Here is a 22,773-nt window from a genome sequence, read left to right as displayed (position 1 = left end):
AAACTCCAAAACAGACTCAGCTGAGTCTCCTCTTACGCTCCTGTTCTACAACTCCCAACTCAAGGAAGCCTTTAACCATCTACTGAAGACTCTCTCACCTCTCCAAATACTATACTTTTCTACTTTGTTTATAATATTCTGGTTTACAGTCATTTTAAGGAATACGTTTGTTTCCGAAAGAGATACTTTACTTTCTAACCTCCAGTTTATCGTCTCTCCATTTCACTATCATTTTCAGGACTTTACACAATACCGTAAACCATAATCTGCCTTTATGAAATAACCGACATATCAATATGTTTTTAGTCTTTAATGTACTGCGTCCAGCCTTATTGAAATATTGACTCAAGATAAATATTACGAAAAAAAAGTATGTGAAAGGTGTCCAAAATTTGCTTTTTGCCGTTGAAAGAGGAAAATTGAAATTCTCTAGGACCGTGTGCAATGGATCATGCTCTTCAGCAAAAAAAAAAGACCCGCAGCCTTTCTCCGGGACAAAAGACCGTTATTTGTCTTCCTTGTAAATTAAATATATGAAATATACGGAACAAGATGGAAAGAAAATAAACGGAGGGGAGAAAATTATTCAAAAAGATTCGTAAATTCGACTTGAAAACGAAGATTCTCAGATCTCGTCATGTCGACTTCGTCATGACAAGGAGTCGAGAAAACAAAATATCCCAGATCTCGTCATGTCGACTTCGTCATGACAACGAAACAAGAAAAAGGGAGACATCATCCTAGATTTCGTCAGCACTAGGAGACAACAAGACAAAATCCTAAATCTTGAAAAATGTCGGATTCGTCATGACAATGAAATGAAAAGACGTCATCTTAAATCTCTTCATGTCGACTTCGTCATGACGAGGAGATAATAAGGTAACATCCTAGATCTCGTCATGTCATGTTTTTCAGAAAGCGAACCCAGACCTCGTCAACATGGACAAGTCGATTGTTAGGACGAGAAAAACATTCTTTATCTCATCAGGTCGACTTTGGCATGACGGGAAAATGATGGACACCTCCTAATCTTATGTTTATGATGGGACTTAATTTCTTTTTATCATTTCTTCGGCATTTTCAGCATATTCATGATATGTAAAAGGTTGTTTCCATGACATATATACTTTGCATTTATAATTTTACCCTAGCAAAGAGAAAAGTCGCAATTTCAGATTGCGACGTTTCTCATCGAGAGATGCGGCAATTCTATACTACCATGATGATCAACATATTCTGTACTAAAGATAAAGTTATTTCAATGTATTTAATCAAGGTTTTTCTATTATGTAATGTATGTTCATGTTAGTAATTAATTACATTTTGAAATCATTCATCTGGATACTTTTTGGCCAATTACTACAAGAGGGAAAGAGATTACCACTTTTATATATTTCTTTCTGGATAAGGCATTCCACTTAATCAATTCAAAAATCTAAATGTTTAAAAAATATAATACGCTTTGAGCCCGGGCTTTGAGTGCTCGTAAAAAAGAGATGTGAGTTTTATACTCGGCAATTTACGCCAGATAGCCTTGACATATATATTCATATTGCACAATCAGCAACGCTGTCAGAAAAAAACACTGCGTTTATAATAGCGATCTGCTTTACACTATTTGCTTTAAGTGTAAATATATCAAGATGATGGGGATAAATATTGATGCTATATACCAGGTAATATGAAGAACTGAAAGACGAGAATATAACACTGATAAGAAACCACGCGCTGGACACGAGAACATGGCATGCTATTCTCTGATTGGATAAATAATACAACCAATAGGTATAACTCATTCAGTGTTGGAATGAATACAATAGAAATAAACATGGTATTAAGCTATTGTGAAATGGACTTTTCCCAAAGTAAATGTTAGAGAACCTATATTTAGTACATCATATCCTGAAAATAAAAACTGTCATTGTGGTCCAATGTCAATTACTTATCTTGTCACCAATTATTTATTTGAATTCTGGTTTTGAATACCGCAAAATAAAAATGAGTGTTCGAAACTTTATATTTTTCCCCTTCAATGCTTTTTTTATGTTTTACTTAAATTACATCTCTCGAATTCAAATTTCTCAAAGAATTATTACCAACTTCAAGTCCAGCATGACACCTGGTGGATGTATGAACGTAAACTCCGCGTTATATCTATATGTTTTGGTACAAAGGTTGTGTTGGAGGAATGCTTGAAATAAACTAACCAATATACGATAACAATACAACTTATCACATCTAAATCGTTATCTCGTTAATGGCTTAAGATTTGGGAATATTTTCCGCGTGATGTTTACCTCACGTTTAAGAGAAGAAGGTGTATTTTTGTTTTTGATGAGTCAATTTATCAATTGTTATGAATAAAATACACGTGTTCTCTTGGCCATAAGAGGACATTGCTGCATGATCAGCAAAAATATATTGTGCAATTAATGAAATCAAACCCAAAATTAAAGTTGAAAATATTTCATCAGAATGTAGGTGTTTTCATAATAAAATGTAATGTAAACGTAAATAATGGAGATAAATATAATTCTACACAATATATCCACACGAAGAAGCTTGGTTTTGATACATCAATATAGGATGTCTGTGCATTTGGGGCATATACATACAAATAATAATGAAATTATGTTCTACCAAGGCTGTCCCTTATAGATTTAGTGCGTTGCTCAACGTCAAGATGAATACATACAATTCTTTCGCAACATAAAAATAGTCCAACACCTTCACGTTTACATCTGACTTACTACTTTCGGCTTCAGATTCATTTAGCAAACATTTTATTATAAAACTGAAAATCCTTTAATTCTTCGAATCCATCAAAATTATACACCCCCCCCCCCAAAGAAAAAAGAAGGAAGTGTTCAGCTGTTGTAATTGTATCCACCGATCGCTTATTATCGTTGCCTTGAAGGGACATGGTTATAACGAAAAAGATAAATCTAAATTAATCTAAGCAGGACTTAAATACGTTTAAAAGATATCTTAAAACATATCTATTCTATTGTAGTCTAAATTTGGCGAGCTGAATAATTATGTAAAGCGCATAATAGCAGTTGATTATGCGCTATATGTAAGTACCAGTTCATTATTTATTACGAATCCTGAATTTGTTGTAGGGTTTTTTATATTTAGTGTCAGTTAAGATTGATTTTTAAATGTACATCCCTTTAGCGTTAGCATGATTCATATTCACAATAAAATGTCGGTATATACTTTCAATTTTCAGTGCTAAAATTCATTTTGGGAAAATTTTTCTTCGTCGAGGAATTTTAAAGATAGGCAAAGGCAGTAATGGTGTAACAATTTACACTCAACAAGGTAATCTCGCAATCCACAATTATTCCCATTTCCAGGTCCATCTGAGAGGGCCTTAAATGGGTATCTGGGGCTAAAAATAACATTCAAAGAACAAATGCTGAAACTTTCATCGAAATTTGATGACAAATAAGGAAGTTATTTAATTTTATGAAAACTGTTATATGCATTTCATCATAAATATTCATTAGGAGGGCTAATGACATCACATCCCACTCCTTTTTTTAATTGTTATTACAAGAAATTATATTTTTTTTCCTTTTTACATACACGTGTGAATAATATGTCCCTAATAATGAAAAACGTTGAAGCAATGAATATCTAATGCACTAAATATGTTGCCAATCCATTTGTTTAGTACTTGATAAAAAAATAATTAGTAAACCTCATTCAATGTAATAAAATACAAGTGTGGATATGACATCATCAATTAGCTCACTGGATGTTCATGAAGATATCCTAGAACTGTTCCACCGGAATAATGCAAATCTTTTAAATGCCATAGTTATATTATTCCTTATCATTTTTGTTTTCTTTATCTGTTCGATTTTTGTTTTAGCCCAGAGAACCCTTTTAATTCTTTGGTCCTCTGGTTACTTTCAACAAGCATTCTTAGCGATCAGAAAAAAAATCACCACTTTCACAATCGGGTAGACTTAGCCTATCACATCTGTTTTAAAAAAAGGTTTAGATGGGGAAAAAATAATAATGGCACGATTGAACAGAGTGACGTCAAATAGAAATCTATTCCTTGTATTGACTGACTACATTTCGAAACGCACTTACATCAACTTGATCATTGAGAGATATAATTTACATTTCAGTTGTATTCATCAATTTTCCAGCTGTCAGCATTCAATGAAGAAACATACACCACATTCATTATATCGATTACTGTTTCACATGTTAAAAAAAACAATGTAAGATTGTATAAGATTCAGTTTCCATTTCCAATAATGTTCGTAAAAACATAAAACTGTTTATGAAACGAGCCGATATTAATCAATACAAGATGATCAGGATTTCAGTCATTGCCAATGCAGAAAACTAAATTAAATGCTTAATGCAATTCTAAAGTCTATTCAAGTGATGTTGACATGCTTTCTGTGTCAATAGTGCTAACCTTTTATCTAACAAACTATGCATACCCGGGCTTTCACACATGGACGTTTTACCCGGGGTATGCCGACTAGAGTTTCATTCGTATTCAATGATTCCATTCTTGATATGAAGAAATGTATTTAGTTAATAACGCAAAATATCAAGAATCATTTCGCATTGTTATAGGTCAAGTCAACCCCAGGAAAATGTTTATTTGAATAAAAGGAGAAAAATCAAACTACCATAACGCTGAAATTTCATCAAAATCGGATGTAAAATAAGAAAATTTTGCAATTCATCATATTGCTTATTTTTCACAAATCAGTTTCATACAAATGAGTCAGTCAATGATGTCCATCACTCACGATTTCTTTTTTTTTATTGTTTGAATCATACAATATTTCATTTTTTACAGATTTGACAGTAAGGACCAACTTGACTCAACAATATTAAACAATGCTAATTTCACATGTTCAGGGAAGAACTAATCGTTATATCATTGACAATGAGTAAAAAATTAGAATACTTCATATTTCATATAATGAAATAAAAAAAGGAAGTAGTGAGTGGATAATGTCATCGGTCTCCTCGTTTGCAAAACTGTTTTGTGAAATTAAGCGAAACTTTAAAATGTCATAACTTTCTTACTTTATATCCGATTTTAATGAAATTTTCAGTGTTATGCTAGTCGGATTTTTTATATTTTTATTCAAATCAACTTTTTTTGGGGGTGGACTTGTCCTTAAACAAAAAGGCAATTCTTGAGATCAAGAACTGATATCATGTGGGAAATCGATATATCGTACGTCGGTATATAAAAAGCTGGCTGAAATACCCAGATGTGACAGATATACGCAACAGTAGTTCCATTTTTTTTAATCGCTGAACATCCATACGATATCAAATCATGGATCGAAGAAGAATTATTGTAAAGATAGACGTAATGTCACATGTAAGATATTTACAATTTAAAAAAAAAGCAGGGGAATTAATTTAGAGGAGTATGTGAAGGTGGTTCGTTATTTCAAGCTAGTTGACTTAAATTCATTCTACTTCTGACCCTGTTAAATTCATAATATTTTCCTTTTAAATAATATCAGCGTTTTATATATATAGACATACCACTTGCACATTGCCACAGAAAGTGGATTTTTTTAGCCAAAGCAAACGTTAGATCCCAACTTAAGCACATATGGTTAGAAAAAAATCGCAAAATTGGTTTATATGTATCAACCTCAACAAAACTTAGATTTAATCAGATGACATATCAAGGGGAAAATCAGACATTCCACCATTAAAAAAATCATGTAAGTAACATAAGTCTGTTCTCCCGTTAAACTGGCCCATCCGACCATTGCCAATGAGGAGAGAATCACTGCCCCAAAATATCATTCGAATTTACTTTAATACTCATTAGTTTGTTCCTTTAGTTAGAATTCTAATGGAATGCAGTAAATCTAGTGCTAAAAAAATCTAGTGCTACCGGTGAAAGACTTGCACTCAGGAATCAAAATCTCTAAATTCTATTCAATTCATGACGGTCATTGTTCATTTTAAAGTCATCAGATGAATGTTCTCCTTGGCTGATACGACCCCCATATCAGCCCAATCAGGTTCGTTGGTCACATCCTTCTCACCTATATATTCGATGTTACATCTGGCACCTGAGTGAAATTAACGAGACAAAATCAATGAATTAATAGGTATTTATTACAGGAATACTAATGGCTTCTAAAATATCATCTCATTAGGATTCATTTTGGGGTGGCGCGTGTCAATTGGCCTTGATATAATTACAATCATTATGACAGCAAATTCATATAAGTCACCTAAATGTTGATGCATCTTGTCGAAATATCAAAATTCTAAAATGAAATAACTGTATCGTTTCAGAGGTCATGTGTGTAGCTTTTAGGCTCAATAAACCATCCGTTTATTTGTTCATAATGGCTATTTCAAGTTCTTCGAATGGCACGTCGGCTAGGCTTCCTCAAATAAATATTTTCAACAAATTTTCGTAACATTTCAAAGGATCTGTTTACTGGTGGAATCTCTAGACTGTTCAAATGAAAAAAAAGAAAATCTAATATCTTCTTGTTGTGTTTATGGATTCATTTTACCCTATATAAAAAATCAGTTCTGTTCTATAAATTTCTTCAGATAAACAATTTATAACAATCAGAGTTCTCTTTATTTGTGGTAAAAGAATAAAATCCATAAATACCATATATATCACGAAAAAAATCTGTCTATTAAGACACAGAGGATTTGAAATGACGTTATAAACATACCATAAAGGAGATGATAATCTTTCTCTTCAACATCCGGACATGGATAATCTTCATAGACTGATCCAGCCTCCATCTCCGCAGCTGAGAAAGAGGGGAGAGAGAGAAAAAATATATGTATACAATGAATCCCATTTATTCATTTTTATTCTATTTATACATGGTAAGGGCCAATTTACAAATAAGTGAAATACATATATGATTAATAACAAACATAACATTTAATACAATATGCAGAAGTATAATTGTTGAATTGTACAAAAAAATTGAGATCTTTTTGCAAGATAAACGTGTATTTCATCATGTACGTAAAAGGTAAAGAAACCGAAAAATATTTATAAAAAGAGAGTAAGAGATAGTGGGAGAGGCAAATATTCTTCGCACATTCTCTTGCTACGTTAAAAAAATATTCAAGAGAATTCAAATTCATTCTAATTTGTTCATTATTTTTATTAACAGTTATTAAAATTCATTAAAACATATTTAAATAAATTCAATAAATTAAAATTCATTCAAATTATAGTTTTCAAGGACAAGTCAAAAATCCAGGGTCGAACTATATTGTTACCCCAGTCATTCAGAAGACATGAGAGGATCCTCTGACAAATATATATGTTTCTCTATATTAAAAAATTATTTTGAAGTTAGTTCATTATTTCCTGAATTTATGAAAGACAATAACAAAGGATAGTTCGCAAGTTATGCTAACAATATTTCATCACTTTTTGTCGGAATTTTCTCCATTATTTACTGACCGTTTCCTCTCATTTTCTCATATATGTTAAAATCAATGGATGGAAGGGAGAGATATATACGAGTTCTCAATTTCCCCATAAATTTTATTCATGGTTGTTATTTCTGTTTATTAGGTTTCTATGGCAGTTTTAATCAGTTTAATGATTTTGCTAGGAAAAAGGGTCACGTCTTTAAATCATGTTTCATAATGATATGAAAAAAGAAAAAAGCGGGGAACAACTAAAACGTTTTGATAAGTGTTTTATTTCGAATTTTATTTTGGTTTCGCTTAATTTTATGCAGATTCAATTCAAACCAATAGAAGTGTTAACCATCCAACTAAAAATGAAATTAGAAAGTAATACCTTTTGATTCATCATCCCATATAAATTGATACGACTGGTTCAATATCCGTCCACCTGGCTTCAAAACAGATAACAACATTTGGCCGTACCTGCAAAAAGTCATCAGAGGGCGCACATACAAATTTAGAAATATGTCCATTGATGGCTATTATATATCTTTTAAGATAGTCATGTAGGATGCATTTCATTATTTTCTCTCAGATGACATTGTGGCTTCATTTAAATAATACAACATAAGTACAACTTGTCCGCTCACAGCAAAGTATAGAGCGCCAATGTTTTTAAACCAGAAACTGTTCACATTTCGTTGAAATGGCTGTCAATAACAGATACCATGATTTCGTTCGAAAACACCACGTAAGCCAATCAACTGCCGTGATTTTAATGGCTATGAACAAAGACTAATACTTTGGTCATAACTGTTCATTATTAATTTAAGACAATTTCATGATTTCATCTTAATGAAAACACCGTGAAATAATATCTAAAAAGTACTAACAATAGTTTAGATATTGAAATAAACCATTTATGACATCAATTGTTGTTACGTAACATTGACAAAGGAAGATAGGAGGATAGAAGTAACTTACTTTGGTCTATCTGGTGTACTAATGACTATTAGTGCCCCACAGTCCCAAATACCATCAACCTTTTCCATTAGTGAGCTGAAAAGGGGAATATTTTGAGATAATTTCACATTATTAAGTAAGCAAACATCCATCGACTGTTACAAATAATGTTATCACTATATTTGTGTTACGTGCGTATCCCGTTACAAGGTTTTGCTGTCAGGAAACTGCGCATTTTTCTGTTAAAAAAATACATATTTGTATAACAACATTTTTGCATATTCATATTGAAAAACTATATGTTTGTGAAAAATGAAAACAAAATTATTTAAAATCATTTTTTTTTCGTTATTTACAATAGGATTAATTAATGAGAATTCAATATACAAAGAACTGTTTAAAAGAGAAGAAAAGTTTAGTGAAAAATTATTTCATCAATTCGGTCATTAAAACCTTTATCTATTAAAAACAAATAGATATACAATCTCAAAAATCTGCGTGGCTCATACTTACACGTCAAAATCGAACATATTACATTTGAATAGTTTGATGGTCTTTTCCTCGTTCTGAAAAGATAAACAAAATGGGTCATGATAGTGATAACAGTATTGCCTTTGTTGTTGTTGTTGTTGTTGTTAACAGGCGCGCCGGAACACTTTCAGTTTTTTTGGGGGGGCAAAATCCCGAAGGGGGCACAATATTTTTGACAACGTGAGATACCGAAGCGATCGAGGGGGAGAGGCTATGGACCCCCCCCCCCCACCACGGTAAGGATTTTGTGTAAAATGGAGTATAAAAGTTGCGTTTCTAAGTGCATTAAAAAATAAATTTCTTGAGAATTAAACAGTCTTGGAGTTCTTTTTGCTCCTTCTGTTTCCTCCGGCCGGCCGGCCCTCCTGACCCAGCCTGGTGTTTCTTCGTGACCAGGGTCGCAGTTCCAGCAAATTACGAGCCTTATTGCAAACGAAATTGTTTCAAACCAGTGTAATATAGGCCTTTTAAAGACTTTAAGATGACAAACATGACCGTACGCAGCCGGGGGCCGCCGATCGAGAGGGCAAAATTCAAAAAATTCACCAAAAGTGTGCACGAAATCCTTCAATTTCATTCTAGAAAATGCAAAAGCTCCCCCATCACAAATCCCCTCGCTCATACGTTTCTTCGAAAATTTAGGTCTTGCAGCCCCACCCACTCCCGGGTTGTTTTTTTTTATTTTTGCAAACGTCCATGAATAACAAAAGCTGGGATGAACCAGAGAACATAGCTGCCATCTCGATCTGACTAGTAACAAGTAATGGGAATAAATTTTGGAATCTAAAATACATAAGTGCTATATATGAGCTGAAATAGTATCAGACAAAACGCCTTCCAATCATGCCAATGAAAATGAATAGAGGAAATACGGGGCTGTGAAAATATATTAAGATTTTTTTTATAGTAGAGCACTACTGTAACGCTTATTTTTTCTTTTATATTATTTACATTTTAAATCATATCTCGGATAATATCTTCTGGTCAAGAAGACACTTTCACAGATGATTTTATTTTGTTCATGTCCAAACATTATCGCTAAGTTGCTTTCGAGTGGGATTCACCATTTTTACAAATTATAAATTATAATCCTCTACACATGATTATTCTGAGTGTAATTTTCTGATAACATGTCTATATTGAGTTGAAATGACCTTGGTATTTTCTTTAGGGCACTGAATTGTTATTATTATTTGTTTGGCGTCACCTGTGCCTGGGAGGCGAAAAGCGAACTTAATCACTATGATCCACAGGTCTCTCCTCCCGATATAACTGATTGGAGGGGGGGGTGCAGGTGGACCTCGACACCGGGGTTTCCCCCCTACTCTTATACGAATAGTGCAGTGGGTTCTTAACGTGCAAAGGTGGTGACTCTCCTCTACACGGGGCCTCCATTTAACGTCCTATCCGAGGGACGGAGTGTTTTCCATTGTAACATAGCCTGCATCTATGAAACATGGGAGAGACGTTTACACACAACGCACTGACTTTAGTCATCCGCCCAGGGTGGACTCGAACCTACGATCTTTGGTTCGACTTCGACGGGCAGACGCGTTCCAACACCGCTTTCTTGTTATCACTGTATTAACTAAATTTAAATTTAGTTGAAAATGAAATAATTGAAACAAGTTTCTCGAGATGTTATGGTTTCTGGGCTTGATAGCTATGACATAGATTCCATATCTTGCTCGAGTAACTAGTGTTCACGCGCGTTAGTTATATCGGGTCCGGTCTGAGCGTTTCTGGGCGACCGCGCGTTTGTTAGACGACACAGCCAGCATCATAGAATTATAAACCTAATCATTGGTGGACCACTATCAATTTGCCATTCGCTTTTAGTCTGAAATGGATTCATTAAAAGGTTAAACGTTATCACACTGTAATAAGATGGAAAAGGGGCTTATCAAAGCTATGTTTCACAGAGGAACTGTTCGTCAAAAGACGCGAGGCTTACTATGATAATGTATTTGCAAAATTTTTCATTTTTGACAATGGAAATGACAATTTTCAGGCAGAAAAGTGCCTTCATTTACTTTTGTCCTTAAATAATTTATCATTTTTCATCTTTCAGGGGGGCACGTTGGGGGGGCAAAATCTCGTTTTGCCCCCCAAAAATTTTATTTGGGGGGGCAAGTGCCCCCCCCCCCCCCGCTTCCGGCGCCCTTGTTGTTGTTGTTGTTGTTAATGTTGCTGTTGTTGTTGTGTATGATGTTGATGTTGTTAGTATAATCATTATTATTGATGGATAATGATTTTTTCAAGATTTTGGATGGATACCAATCTAAACTCAGAATGAGAGTGGAAAGAAAGACTTCTAAATCCACCAGATTGAGATCTTAAATTTAATTTTGCATCGGCCCCCTGTGGCAACTAAATAAATTACATGTAATAATACCTTGCCCCCAAAGTGTAAAAATATCCAGGAACAGATCAACGGAGACGGGCTTTGGGGACTCTCCTGAAAATAAAGAAAAGAAATAAGTCTTTCAAACCCACCTCAAACACTTTTCCATTGGGGATGTTTGGTAGATCATTGACTGTAAAAGACATCTGGTATTTTTCGAAGAACAGACGAAACGATTTCTCTACGATATCCAGGCCGATAACACGATGTCCCTGGTCAACCAACCTTTGATGAAAATAAAAAAACAGACGTGGCGGGAAATTATTTAGTGGGAGTATTTGAATGATACAAGAGATCTAATTTGTCGGTCAAAGAGATATTCTATCCTCATTAATGATGGGAGAGAAAATTTGTTATTTTCCAGATAACAAACTTTGTCTCTGATGGCAACCATAAATGAGCTGAAATTTAGAATACTAATAATCATTTTGGTCACAAAGAAAGTATTTCATGACTTTTTCCGTCGAACAACGCAAGAGTAACTGATCCATTTAATTAAAAAATAATGTCAAATGAAATTTGAGTGACTTACCATTTTATATCATTACTCATTCCGCATAAAGGAAGAAATATCGTAGACCCAGACTTCCCGTTCGTTAGTCTATCAACAAACTTGATAAGATTCCTGTTTTATTGAAAAAAAAAATAATGATACATTGCAGTAGATATTTGATACAAAATGGAGCGTCTAGATGTCAAAAAGAAATGTCAAGCATACGTATCATTTCAAACAATAGACTAATGGCATAGTCCCATATTCTGAAGTCAGGTTGGGTTTAACTTAGACCATTGTCTAACTCTGTGCTAAAATTATGGGAAGCCAACGTGTCATTTTTTTTATTAAGTTGTATTGTTTTTATGTTTACTGTGCTCTTTCCTGATTCATCGATGGTGAAGACAATAATCTTTTTATACTTCCTAGACAGTTGTAAATTATGTTAGTGCCAAATGAGCTGAAATATGATATCTCTACTGTTAGTGATTTATGTAACAATTGGCTATCCATACTTAAACCACAACTTTAAACCTGAGTTTAAGTTAAACCCGACTTCAGAATACGGACCATAAAACTATGTACATATTATATTCAAACGATGTTACATTTTGTCACGTCTCTAATCACAATATTCAATCTTAAATATCATATCTAATTTAAAGTTTTATTTACAAAAAAACATATATCGTCGCTATCGGGGGCATGTGACGATCGGAGTGACGACCTAACTATTAACCATTAAAATCATTATTTGGTCTCCATAATGAAACGTAATGATTGAGAGTCGACAACATATATGTTGCAATAAAAACAGATTAAATTCAAGTGTGCCGACTTGGCAAGATAATTTAACATTATGATAGCATTCCATCAGGTATAATAGGACAACTTATTTTTGTGTCTACCAGACAAGGTAGCATAATTGTGTCTCCACCAGGGGCGGTGCTACAGAAGCCTTCATTGGAGCCCACCCCCCCCCCCCCCAAGATTTTCAAGTAGTGAAAAAAGCCGGGGAAAAAAGCTGAAGGAAAAGGAGGAAAGAGGGTTATTAAAAAGAGAAGTCGTGGTCGTGTTACTTTACAATACCCCTCTGTTTCTATTTTTTTTTTAATGACGTCATCCTGAGGTCGTCTTGCCGGCCCCAGTCAAAATATCCTAGAAGTAGTTTCTCATTGATAGTAAAGTTTCTTACCAACAAAAGGAATAACTTACTCAGTGACAGGTCTATCCGCATGAGCCAGAGGTTTATCATCTGTACCAAGCCATGTCTTTTCCCATTCTTCTTCTGATGGAACCGGGCCAGTTGGGGCTTTTTCACTTTCAATTTGGGCAGACATATTTCCTTTTTTAAAAAAATTGATGATTACATTTTTAACGTAATAATTTTCATATAATTCCTTAATGTATCCGGCAAATTTTATCTTTTTTAATATACAAATATGACACAATTAATCACTCTTTAAAATACATTATGATTGTTTACTCTCTCACAAATTTCGGAAAATGTCAGAACAGTAACTCGGCACCTTTAAAACGTTTATGTAATTCCGTCACTGGTATCGACGATACGAAATGTCTACCAATGTACCTCACCTGTTACTCCTACTGTAATACAGCTCCTGCAATGTTAAGATATTATTTTACTACTTGATAATACTGCCAACATATACAGAGGCTACAGTAATGGTATTGCCAATACAGCGGTAGTGTAGATTGTGCTTGCATGAGCTGATCATATAGGGAGCTAACATTGCACATAAGTACGTATACGCATGGACAGAATAGCCTATACTCTCTGTTTGATCAGATTTGAACATTCATATTTGTCAAGTTCATGAACTAGACGTTGACTTAGACCCTGTACAAACACCATGCAATACACCTCTCTTTCATATAGACGTGATATCATGAAAACTGTATTCAGACTAGACCTTTGCTTCCACTTCATTTCAATCTATACTGTCCGCTGCATGTACCCAGTGTCCCCAGTGTCCATGGCCAATGCCATGTTAATGTGTATAATATTATATGCTTCTCCGATTATAGACTCAACAATATACTGCGGTTTAGTCAAGTTTGTATCCATAGAGCAGACAAACGCTCATGATCGTAATTCACCACCGTGCATGTCGTTATGATCATAACTATAATCATGTTTGATAACAATCATACTCACCTGGATTTACCAGTGGAACATTATAGATCAAGCGTCGAAATGAGAAGACAGACTATGACGTCTGTTCCCCCAGGCGTCTGCTTCAGGCAGGAAAATGGAAAAAAAAACTTATATCGTAACTCTTCTATCATACATGCAATGAGCAAGCGGAAGGAATCGAAATTGAATGGGATTGGTAGTAATGCAAAGTTATTGATATTTCGATTCATTTATAAATGGTTTGGTCGATATTACGGATCGCTGCACAGTACTAAGTGTACAATATGTCGATGCATTAGTGGTTTGCAGAAATAATTCATTTGTCATTTTGATAGAATAAGTGACACAGTAGTGATTCGTAATTATACCGAGGTTATTTTACCTGACTGCTAAAAGCACGAATGCCTGTGAGCAAGCAACCAGGGGACCAACGGCTTAAAGTCCTCTCCGAGGGACCTGGTAATGAGGATAAATGCCTTACCAAAGGGCACTAGCGCACCATTTGGAAATCGAACCCGGGTCACCGGAATCCGAAACCCCCGCTCTACCGACTGAGCTATCGCAATATGATGCAGAATTGTTTGTTCACAGATGATAACAACATCAACAATAATAGTAATAGTATAATAATAATGATAAAAATAATGACAATAATGATAATAATAATAATAATAATGAGACTTGTAAAACGCCAAATCCACTCTGTAGAGTGCTCAAGGCGCATAAAGAGCTAAGAGTTAAATAGCAAAGTTTTTAGAAGATTTTTGAAAGTTTCGACAGAGGTACATTCAGGAAGGCTATTCCACAAAGTGGGGCATGCAAAAGCAAATGATCTTTCCCCCAAGTTTTTGAAACTTTCGGAATGACAAGTAAGCCAGAGGTGGATGAGCGCAAAGATCTGCCTGGTCTGTAGTGATTGGTAAATGAAAGACAGTATTGTGGTGCTGATCCACGAATACTATGAAAGGCAAGTAACAAAATCTTAAAGATAATCCGGTTTTTTATAACAATAATAATAACAATAATAATGATAATAATAATAACAATAACAATGATATTTTTCATATACATCTCCTATGCATAAACACATATACGATCTTTCACTTTTTTGTGACGAGGCCTACCACGAAACGTATATGCAGTGACATGAACTATTATTTGAATAACCCATTCCCACACTGTATAAAGGAACGAAGCGATCTGGATGATTTTCAGTAATTAGGAGAGAAAATCTTTCACGACCCCAATAAAGGGAGAAAGTGTGAACTTATGATATCACTTTCCGAATATCTATCACAAAGTTAAAAGTTTATTTTTTTTAAAAAAGGTCAGGGTCCTGGGAACTATTTTGAACAGGGGGTTCTGGTTGAAATTTGACAAGCAAAAAAAAGGGTCACTACAAAAAATAAAGGTCATTTGGATCACGTGTAATTTGCCAAGCAAAAAAGGGTTCCGCAACAAAATACAGGTGATTAAATTTCTGCTATTAAGCGTACCTACCAGGGGGTATACCTATGGTGAATAATATAGGCCTACGCAGCACTCTCCCCTCACCAGCGAAATGAGGCACTTCAGCACCCCTGCTTCCCATGGTCATTAAAAGGGTTTTTGAAAAATCGCTCAATCGTGCTTTTTTTTCTTATTATTAGTATTTAATAGAAAATTCCGTTAAAACAGTAGTGTGCCCCCCCCCCCTTGAAAGTGAAGACTCATTTTTTCCGGCTTGCTTGTCGAATTTTTCCTCGGCAAAATGTGCCCCCCTTTTTTAAATCCTGGATCCACCCTTAGTTGAATTGAATTGAATGATGATCATGTTGATTCACAGCACGTCTTCAATCCAACCCAACTTTGCGTCAATTACAGAGGTAGATTATATTTATCCACCTCTATATGGCGTCAATCCGGATCTCCCACAAAATGGTCCTGGGCCCTCTACCGGTAATAATACAGCGTCGTCTGCTGCTACGGGAAAAAGTCCTGTATGCGCTCTTTCTTCACACGCAGAAACTACACCCGGCCGGTAATTTCAACTGCAATGCAAAACGCGACAAAGATGTCGAAAATGTGAACCAATTTTGATCATCTGAATGTGAAAACGTAAGTATATCTTTCATTAAGTAGATGCATGTGGTGTTAAATCTTTTAAGTGCTAAGTTGAGTTGTGAATGTGGTTTGGATCTTGTTTGCCTCAATCATGTGGCCTGTTTGGCCGTTGCATGCTGCGTCATAACCCAGGGAGCTCCTTTCGCGGGCCGGAGCTCCCTGGGTAAGCTGCATCAGTGCGTGTTGAAGGCGATGTCATCAGCTGTATTAAAAATCAAAGCAAACAATGGCTCCCATTCTGCATCATCGGGGAGATGGAAAAGCTCTAAGTTAGCCAATGAGCTCTTGGGTTTACAGGAGAGCCCATTATAACCTTGTTCATTGAATGAGTGCTGCATCCCAAGACCCATTCAACTAGGTGCTAAAAAAGCTCCAGTCTCTGTTTTGTAGGTTGTTTGTCTACCCGGGGGGGGGGGGGGGCACTCGACCAAAAAAATGGTGGAAGTGTGCCGCGGGCAAGACAAAAAACGGGGGCCTTGGAACAGGTTTATTGTAAAAAGGAGAGTCCTCGGAATGGGCTTCGGAACTAGAAATGTTTGTGAAAACGGGGGTCCTTGGAACGGATCGCCAGCGTGTGAGCGCATAGGCATCCCTATGGAATGGTCATGCGTGCATGATGCAGATAGCGCGGCCTCCGGCCGCTTTTCACCAAAATTGCAGCTCATTGTAGCAGATCAATGCGATCGGAACGGCATAACAAAAAATATGCGAAGCTTTGGAGCGGATTTCTCTTTTTCTTTTTTCTCGATAAGAATAAAATGCTATGCCTTGGAACGGCTTTCTTTGTTCTTTTTCTCAATAAGACAAAAATGCTATACCTTGGAACGGAAATTTGAGTGTAAAAATGGGGGTCCCCGCCACGGCTCAAACCCACTATGCATTATATACTGAGTGCCCCCCCCCTGGTTTTTCTGGACTATTCAGAGGAGAAAGAAAAAAAAGTTTTAAATATTTCAAAATTCTTCCAAAGAGACTGATTTCAACTGTAGAGGTGCTAGGAGGTCAACGCCATTTCTGTCTCAGCTTTAAGAAAATCCAAAATATTTTGTCATTGTGATAAATAACAAGAAATAAACTAGTAGGATTTCAAAGTTAAACTTAAAGCATATTTTTGCTTTGTGGCCTTCGGGAACATGTCACCAGAAGCACCACAAACTGGTCCCATAGACGTAACTTCTTTCAAAGTTTCATTTTTATTTTTAGCCCAAAATAGATGTATCCTCACTTTTTCAAAAGATTTAAAGGACAAGTCCACCCCAACAAAAAGTTTATTTGAATAAAAAGAGAAAAATTCAACAAGCATAACACTGAAAATTCATCAAAATCGGATGGAAAATAAGAAAGTTATGGCATTTTAAAGTTTCGCTTATTTTCAACAGAATAGTTATATGAACGAGCCAGTTACATCCAAATGAGAGAGTTGATGACATCACTCACTCACTATTTCTTTTGTATTTTATTATATGAAATATGAAATATTTTGATTTTCTCATCATTGTCATATGAAATGTAGTTTCATTCCTCCCTGAACATGTGGAATTCCATTATTTTAACATTTTGTGCTTCAGGCAAGGAGGTCCAAATCATCAAATTCGTAAAAATTGAAATATTGTATAATTCAAACAATAAAAAACAAAAGAAATAGTGAGTGAGTGACATCATCGACTCTCTCATTTGGAAGTAACTGGCTCGTTCATATAACTATTTTGTTGAAAATAAGTGAAAATTTAAAATGTCATAACTGTCTTGTTTTACATCCGATTTTGATTAAATTTTCAGCATTGTGCTTGTCTGATTTTTCTCTATTGATTTAAATCATCATTTTTCTGAGGTGGACTTGACCTTTAATAATCATACTCATAGACCAAAAGCATCAGTCTATTTTGTCTGATATTTTGCTGCACTACATCTTGCTTCATTACACCTCCACCACCATAGACTGAAATCAGTCTTACAATGACTATGAGACACTCCGACTGGGAATCATTTCTTCAATTAGTTCTCTTCACCAATGAAACATGATGATATATGAGGAAAGACCAAAGTAAACACATGAAACAATTAATGTACATAAATGCGATTTTGACATTTTCAGCAAAGTCTTTTGAGAAAAACACTTTTTGTTAAATTATATCCTTCAATTCATTGTTTTAGGGTAAAGTAATATAGGAATTGATCGTGATTATAACATATACTTTTGGGAGATACCAAAATTAGTAATAAATAATTGCCTTTCATCACAATCATATCACTTCCAAATCACCAGAAAAAAAGAAGTATAATTGATTCAAGAAATTATTCTTGTGAGTTTCTAAAAATTACAGTTTTGCCCTTGATGAGTGCTGATTCATACATGAGGAAAATAGGAAAAATTACATGACCTGATGGATTAAATTTATTTCAATCATAAGTAAGTTATAAGTGTAGGACAAACATTTTATTTAAGAAGTAGAACAGTTTGAGTTTATTGGGAACTTGATTGCCCCTTCTCCCCTGTATTCACTGACAATGTGTTGTATGGTTCTTTGAGATAACTTACTTTTACCTATTCAAATATAATACCTATACCTTACTCGTTTTAAACTGAAGATTTTTTTCCTTGCATTCTTTCTGGAAGTCAAACTTAAGGTTAGGATTAATTGGCACATAGCCAGCCACCAAGGTCTGTAAAAAATGATATTGTTATGAAGGAAATTCCTACATACCATACCGAGATGGTGAACATTTTGTATGTAAGAAAGGGTGTATACCCCATCCGTCCCCCCCCCAAACCAGACAATATATATATATATATATATATATATATAGTGCCCCCCCCCAACACATTGAGCTCTAGCTACAACCCTGATGATAGTACACCTTGAAACATGCGGCCACCATGTTAGAACTAGTCCAACCCAATTATGACAGATTCATCACCTGGCACCCATGCTTCATATTTTACCCCCTGCAGTGCTCTCCCCAATTCCCCCTTCCTCCAGACCAACCTGTGTTCAAAACAATAACATTTCATCTATTATGCCATGTTAAAGGCAGGGTTACATTGATGGCTCTGAACAACATTTGCTCTGTTGCTGTGATAATAAAAGGAGAATGAGAATGCTGGTGTAAAAGTGGAAAAATCAAAGAAAGAGAGCACCAAGAATCTTCAAATTGAAAAAAAAGTAAGAAATATGAGCAAAAGAATGATGAGAGCACTACATGTACATTGTTCTCTCATTAATGTGAACAAGATCTGTAATATACAATTCTCTCCCCCTTTGGACACTGAAAATATACCTCTGAAAACATGTTTTGCTTTTACTCATTATAATGATAGAACAAATAATCCATGATATGATGTTGTGAAATTGTCATACCTTAATGTAATTCTCTTGAAACAGTACACATGATGCGAGAGACAAAGATTACAGTGAAATCTGTACTAGAGTAAATAAGAAGCTGTCTCATCAGTTATTATGAGCATTGTTTGTCAAACTTAATTATTCATAATCTTCCTCAAACTCAATCTGTTTCTTTTATTTTTCTCTCATGTAAATTCAACTGGTTCTAATGATTTGATTCTCCTTCACATATATTAATGCAAGAAAATGTTGAAATGCATTGTCTTATAAAAATAAACATTTGAAATATTAAAGAACTTAATATATCATGAAGGGCATAATTGCTCATTGAATAATGATGAATGAAAAGGTGATGTTGGAAAAAAACATGATTTTTTTTCAAAACATAATAAGAAGTTTCTGTGACAAATATATTTTTTATTTATCAGTATTAGCAGTAACTGAAAAAAATAAAGAAATGTAAAATTTTTGCTTCTTACACTTGAACGATAATGCTTATTTTTCTGGAGTTTCTTACTGTGAGTCAATTGAATGTGATATTTTTTTACCAAATATTGCCCAAATAAGACCTGTTCTGGCACATATTTGAGTTGGCCATTTTTCTTTTGCTGAACAAAAAAACAATGAATAGCCCGAATACATATTAAATTCACTTAGAAAAGCAAGGTTGCTTGCAATTGATACTAATGCCACTTACTGGGAAAAATTCATGAATTGCTATATCGTGTGTTTGAAATACACTAGCTATGCTGTCATAGAGAATGATTGCCTACTATTGCGTTCAATGCTGATTTATCAATTTTTACTCAGACCAAACTAATAATTCTCCCCATGCCATCAGGTAGTCCAATATGACTGGGTTTTATAGTATAATCTCACGCCTGCTCACAAAAGAACCATGAATAATTTATCAGTTCCCGCCATTTTATGATAGGGTTGTTGGTAGGGAAATTACGATGAACGGCTGTATAGCCTTTCATAGTTGGCTGGTTCATAAAAGTGAATGAAATTGAGGCCTATGCTGTGCATCGAATGTACCATAATTAGAAATATGTGGGATCAATATATTGTTATCAAACGAATATAGATAAGCACAATACTCAGAGGTTCTCATAATTCAGTTTCTATTGTTATGAAGATGAGATTTTCAATCATGATAGGTGTTGTTTTCTATATTTTGATATTTCATGTTAAATACAAGGAATATCCAATCAAAAATAGAATAGAAACCTACATTTAGAATTTGAATGATTGAAAGAAAGACACAGATATAAAGAGAGGGGGACAGTACTCACTTGTTACCAAACAGTTCTTACTTGGTCATGTTGATCAATTTGATAATGTTAATCAAACACCATTTATTCCCACCATGATTAAGTATAATATTCTACTATTGGACTTTTAATGAGTAAGTTCAACACAACAGCACATTATTGCAAAGCATCATTATTACTGCATGAATCTTTCACAAGTGTTTAATGATTGAAAAGTTCATGAGCAAGAGCTTGCAGAATGATTTATTTTCAAGTGTGCAAGAGTTATTTGTGTGCAGGCAAATGGAATGACTCTTACCAATTATTTTCTTTTGTTGTTTGTGTCATTGGTGATATTGAGTTAATTTGCATTAATCTATCAGATAATATAGCCTTTGAAATCCATCTTTTTTTTAAATAATGATAGTTTTTATAGACCAATTCACACATATTATATTATGATTGCCATGCTCATGATGCTTCAGACTGAATGAGTGATAGCTGTAAGCAAAGGAAAGTCTTTACATGTACATTCTTGTTTGTGATTTCCTATGTGATAAAGTACATGTTGGATTTGTCATAAAATATGCCAGCTACTGCTAGAGCTGGTATAGACCTTTATTTGTCAATCTATCATTAAAAGACATGTCATAGACAGATAGTCAATTTGCTATCCATACATCACAATGTCCGATTATTTGCACATTTGATTTTGTGTTTGTCAGAGCAAGAATCCTTTTATGGAGCTGTCTGAAGTTATGATGTAGTATACACTCTTTTCCCATCTGAGGTAACTTGCAGAGGAATATTTCAGAGATCATGCTCACGATGATCTATTCAACATTTAAGCCAAGACATTCTTTTTTGGCTCTACCGGCCCAAAGGGCAATATGAGCTTATGCCGTGGCGCCCGTCGTCCGTCCACAATTTCAAAATGCTACTTCTTAGCCATTTCAAGTCCGATTTCAATTCTGTTTGCTTTATACGATAGCACCAGGTAGGGGATTCAAAACTTCTACACAGTATTTTGAAATTCATTAAATATGCTAATTTATGCGCATTTTTCAAAATTCACAAAAAATGCTTCTTTATTTGTTGACCGTTTTTGAATTTTTTGCACCCATCTGGTAGAGCTTCATGAGGTTCACCAACTTTCTACACAGAATTTTGAAATTTTGACCAGAACAATTTTTATGCTAATTTATCCGAAATTAATTTATGCAAATTTTTAAAAATTCACATAAAATGCTTCTTCTTTATTTGTTGACCGATTTTGATTTTATGTCTACCATCTGGTAGAGCTTCATGAGGTTCACCAAGGTTCTACACAGAATTTCTAAATTTTGACTAGAACAATTTTTATGCTAATTTATGCGAGATTAATTTATTCATATTTTTAAGAAATCACATAAAATGCTTTTTCTTCTTTAATTGTTGACCTATTTTGATTTTATTCTTCCATCTGATAGATCTTCATGAGGTTCACCATACTTTTACACAGAAATTTTCAGTAGAAAATGATTTATGCTAATTTATGCAAAATTTATTCAAAAATCACAGAAAATCCCTCTTCTTTATTTGTTGACCGATTTAGATTTTTTTTCTTCCATCTGGTAGAACTTCATGAGGTTCACCAAACTTCTACACAGAATTTCAAAATTTTCAGTAGAAAATTATTTATGCTAATTTATGCGAAATTTTTTCATAAATCACAGAAAATGCCTCTTTATTTGTTGACAGATTTTGATTTTTTTCTTCAATCTGGTAGAGCTGCATGAGCTTCACTTAACTTGTACACAAAATTTTGAAATTTTCAGTAGAAAGTTATTTATGCTAATTTATGCAAAATTTATTCATAAATCACAAAAACTGTGTTTTTTCTTCTTAATTTGTTGATCAATTTCAATTTTGTTTGCTTAATATGATAGCTCGAGGTGGTGATACAAAATTTCTACACAGAATTTTGAAATTCATGAAATATGCTAATTTATTCATATATTTTTCAAAACTCAAAAAAAATATTTATTTGTTGATTGATTTTGATTATTTTTGTTCCATCTGAGAGCTACATGAGGTTCACCAAGGTTCTACACAGAGTTAAGCAATTT

General features: G+C 34.4%; 2 protein-coding genes across 3 annotated transcripts in view; one reads left to right on the top strand and one right to left on the bottom strand.

Moving 5' to 3' along the window:
- Positions 1 to 5,093: 5,093 nt before the first annotated feature.
- On the bottom strand, positions 5,094 to 14,175 carry LOC121409644 (thiopurine S-methyltransferase-like). 2 transcript variants are annotated; one of them, XM_041601552.1, is made up of 9 exons: positions 13,987 to 14,175; positions 13,023 to 13,152; positions 11,847 to 11,939; positions 11,407 to 11,539; positions 8,893 to 8,945; positions 8,401 to 8,475; positions 7,811 to 7,899; positions 6,714 to 6,794; positions 5,094 to 6,086 (listed from the first exon to the last, which is right to left on the bottom strand). In XM_041601552.1, exons 2-9 carry the CDS (start codon positions 13,145 to 13,147, stop codon positions 5,971 to 5,973), a joined length of 765 nt encoding a protein of 254 aa, XP_041457486.1. In that variant the 5' UTR covers positions 13,148 to 13,152; positions 13,987 to 14,175; the 3' UTR covers positions 5,094 to 5,970. The 2 variants fall into 2 exon arrangements, with proteins under 2 accessions (XP_041457486.1, XP_041457489.1); XM_041601555.1 differs by lacking the exon at positions 13,987 to 14,175 and adding an exon at positions 13,404 to 13,493.
- Positions 14,176 to 15,954: 1,779 nt separating this feature from the next.
- LOC121409148 (dentin matrix acidic phosphoprotein 1-like) overlaps positions 15,955 to 22,773 on the top strand; it is a 29,375-nt gene continuing 22,556 nt past the window's right edge. The window contains exon 1 of the mRNA XM_041600984.1: positions 15,955 to 16,062. The gene's annotated coding sequence lies outside the window, so the exon portion shown is untranslated. The remainder of the gene's footprint in view (positions 16,063 to 22,773) is intronic.

The sequence above is a fragment of the Lytechinus variegatus genome, chromosome 2 (genome assembly GCF_018143015.1).
Source record: "Lytechinus variegatus isolate NC3 chromosome 2, Lvar_3.0, whole genome shotgun sequence".
Classification (NCBI taxonomy): domain Eukaryota; kingdom Metazoa; phylum Echinodermata; class Echinoidea; order Temnopleuroida; family Toxopneustidae; genus Lytechinus; species Lytechinus variegatus.
This window is presented reverse-complemented; position numbering and strand designations above follow the sequence as displayed.

Bases quoted from the DNA above. Each gene is read 5' to 3' on its own strand.
- LOC121409644 (XM_041601552.1), bottom strand. From the start codon at position 13,147: ATGTCTGCCCAAATTGAAAGTGAAAAAGCCCCAACTGGCCCGGTTCCA. The intron at 8,476-8,892 runs GTAAGTATGAGC...TCCCCTTTTCAG, and splicing joins AATATGTTCGATTTTGACGT to CTCACTAATGGAAAAGGTTG. The intron at 7,900-8,400 runs GTAAGTTACTTC...GACTTTTTGCAG, and splicing joins AGTACACCAGATAGACCAAA to GTACGGCCAAATGTTGTTAT.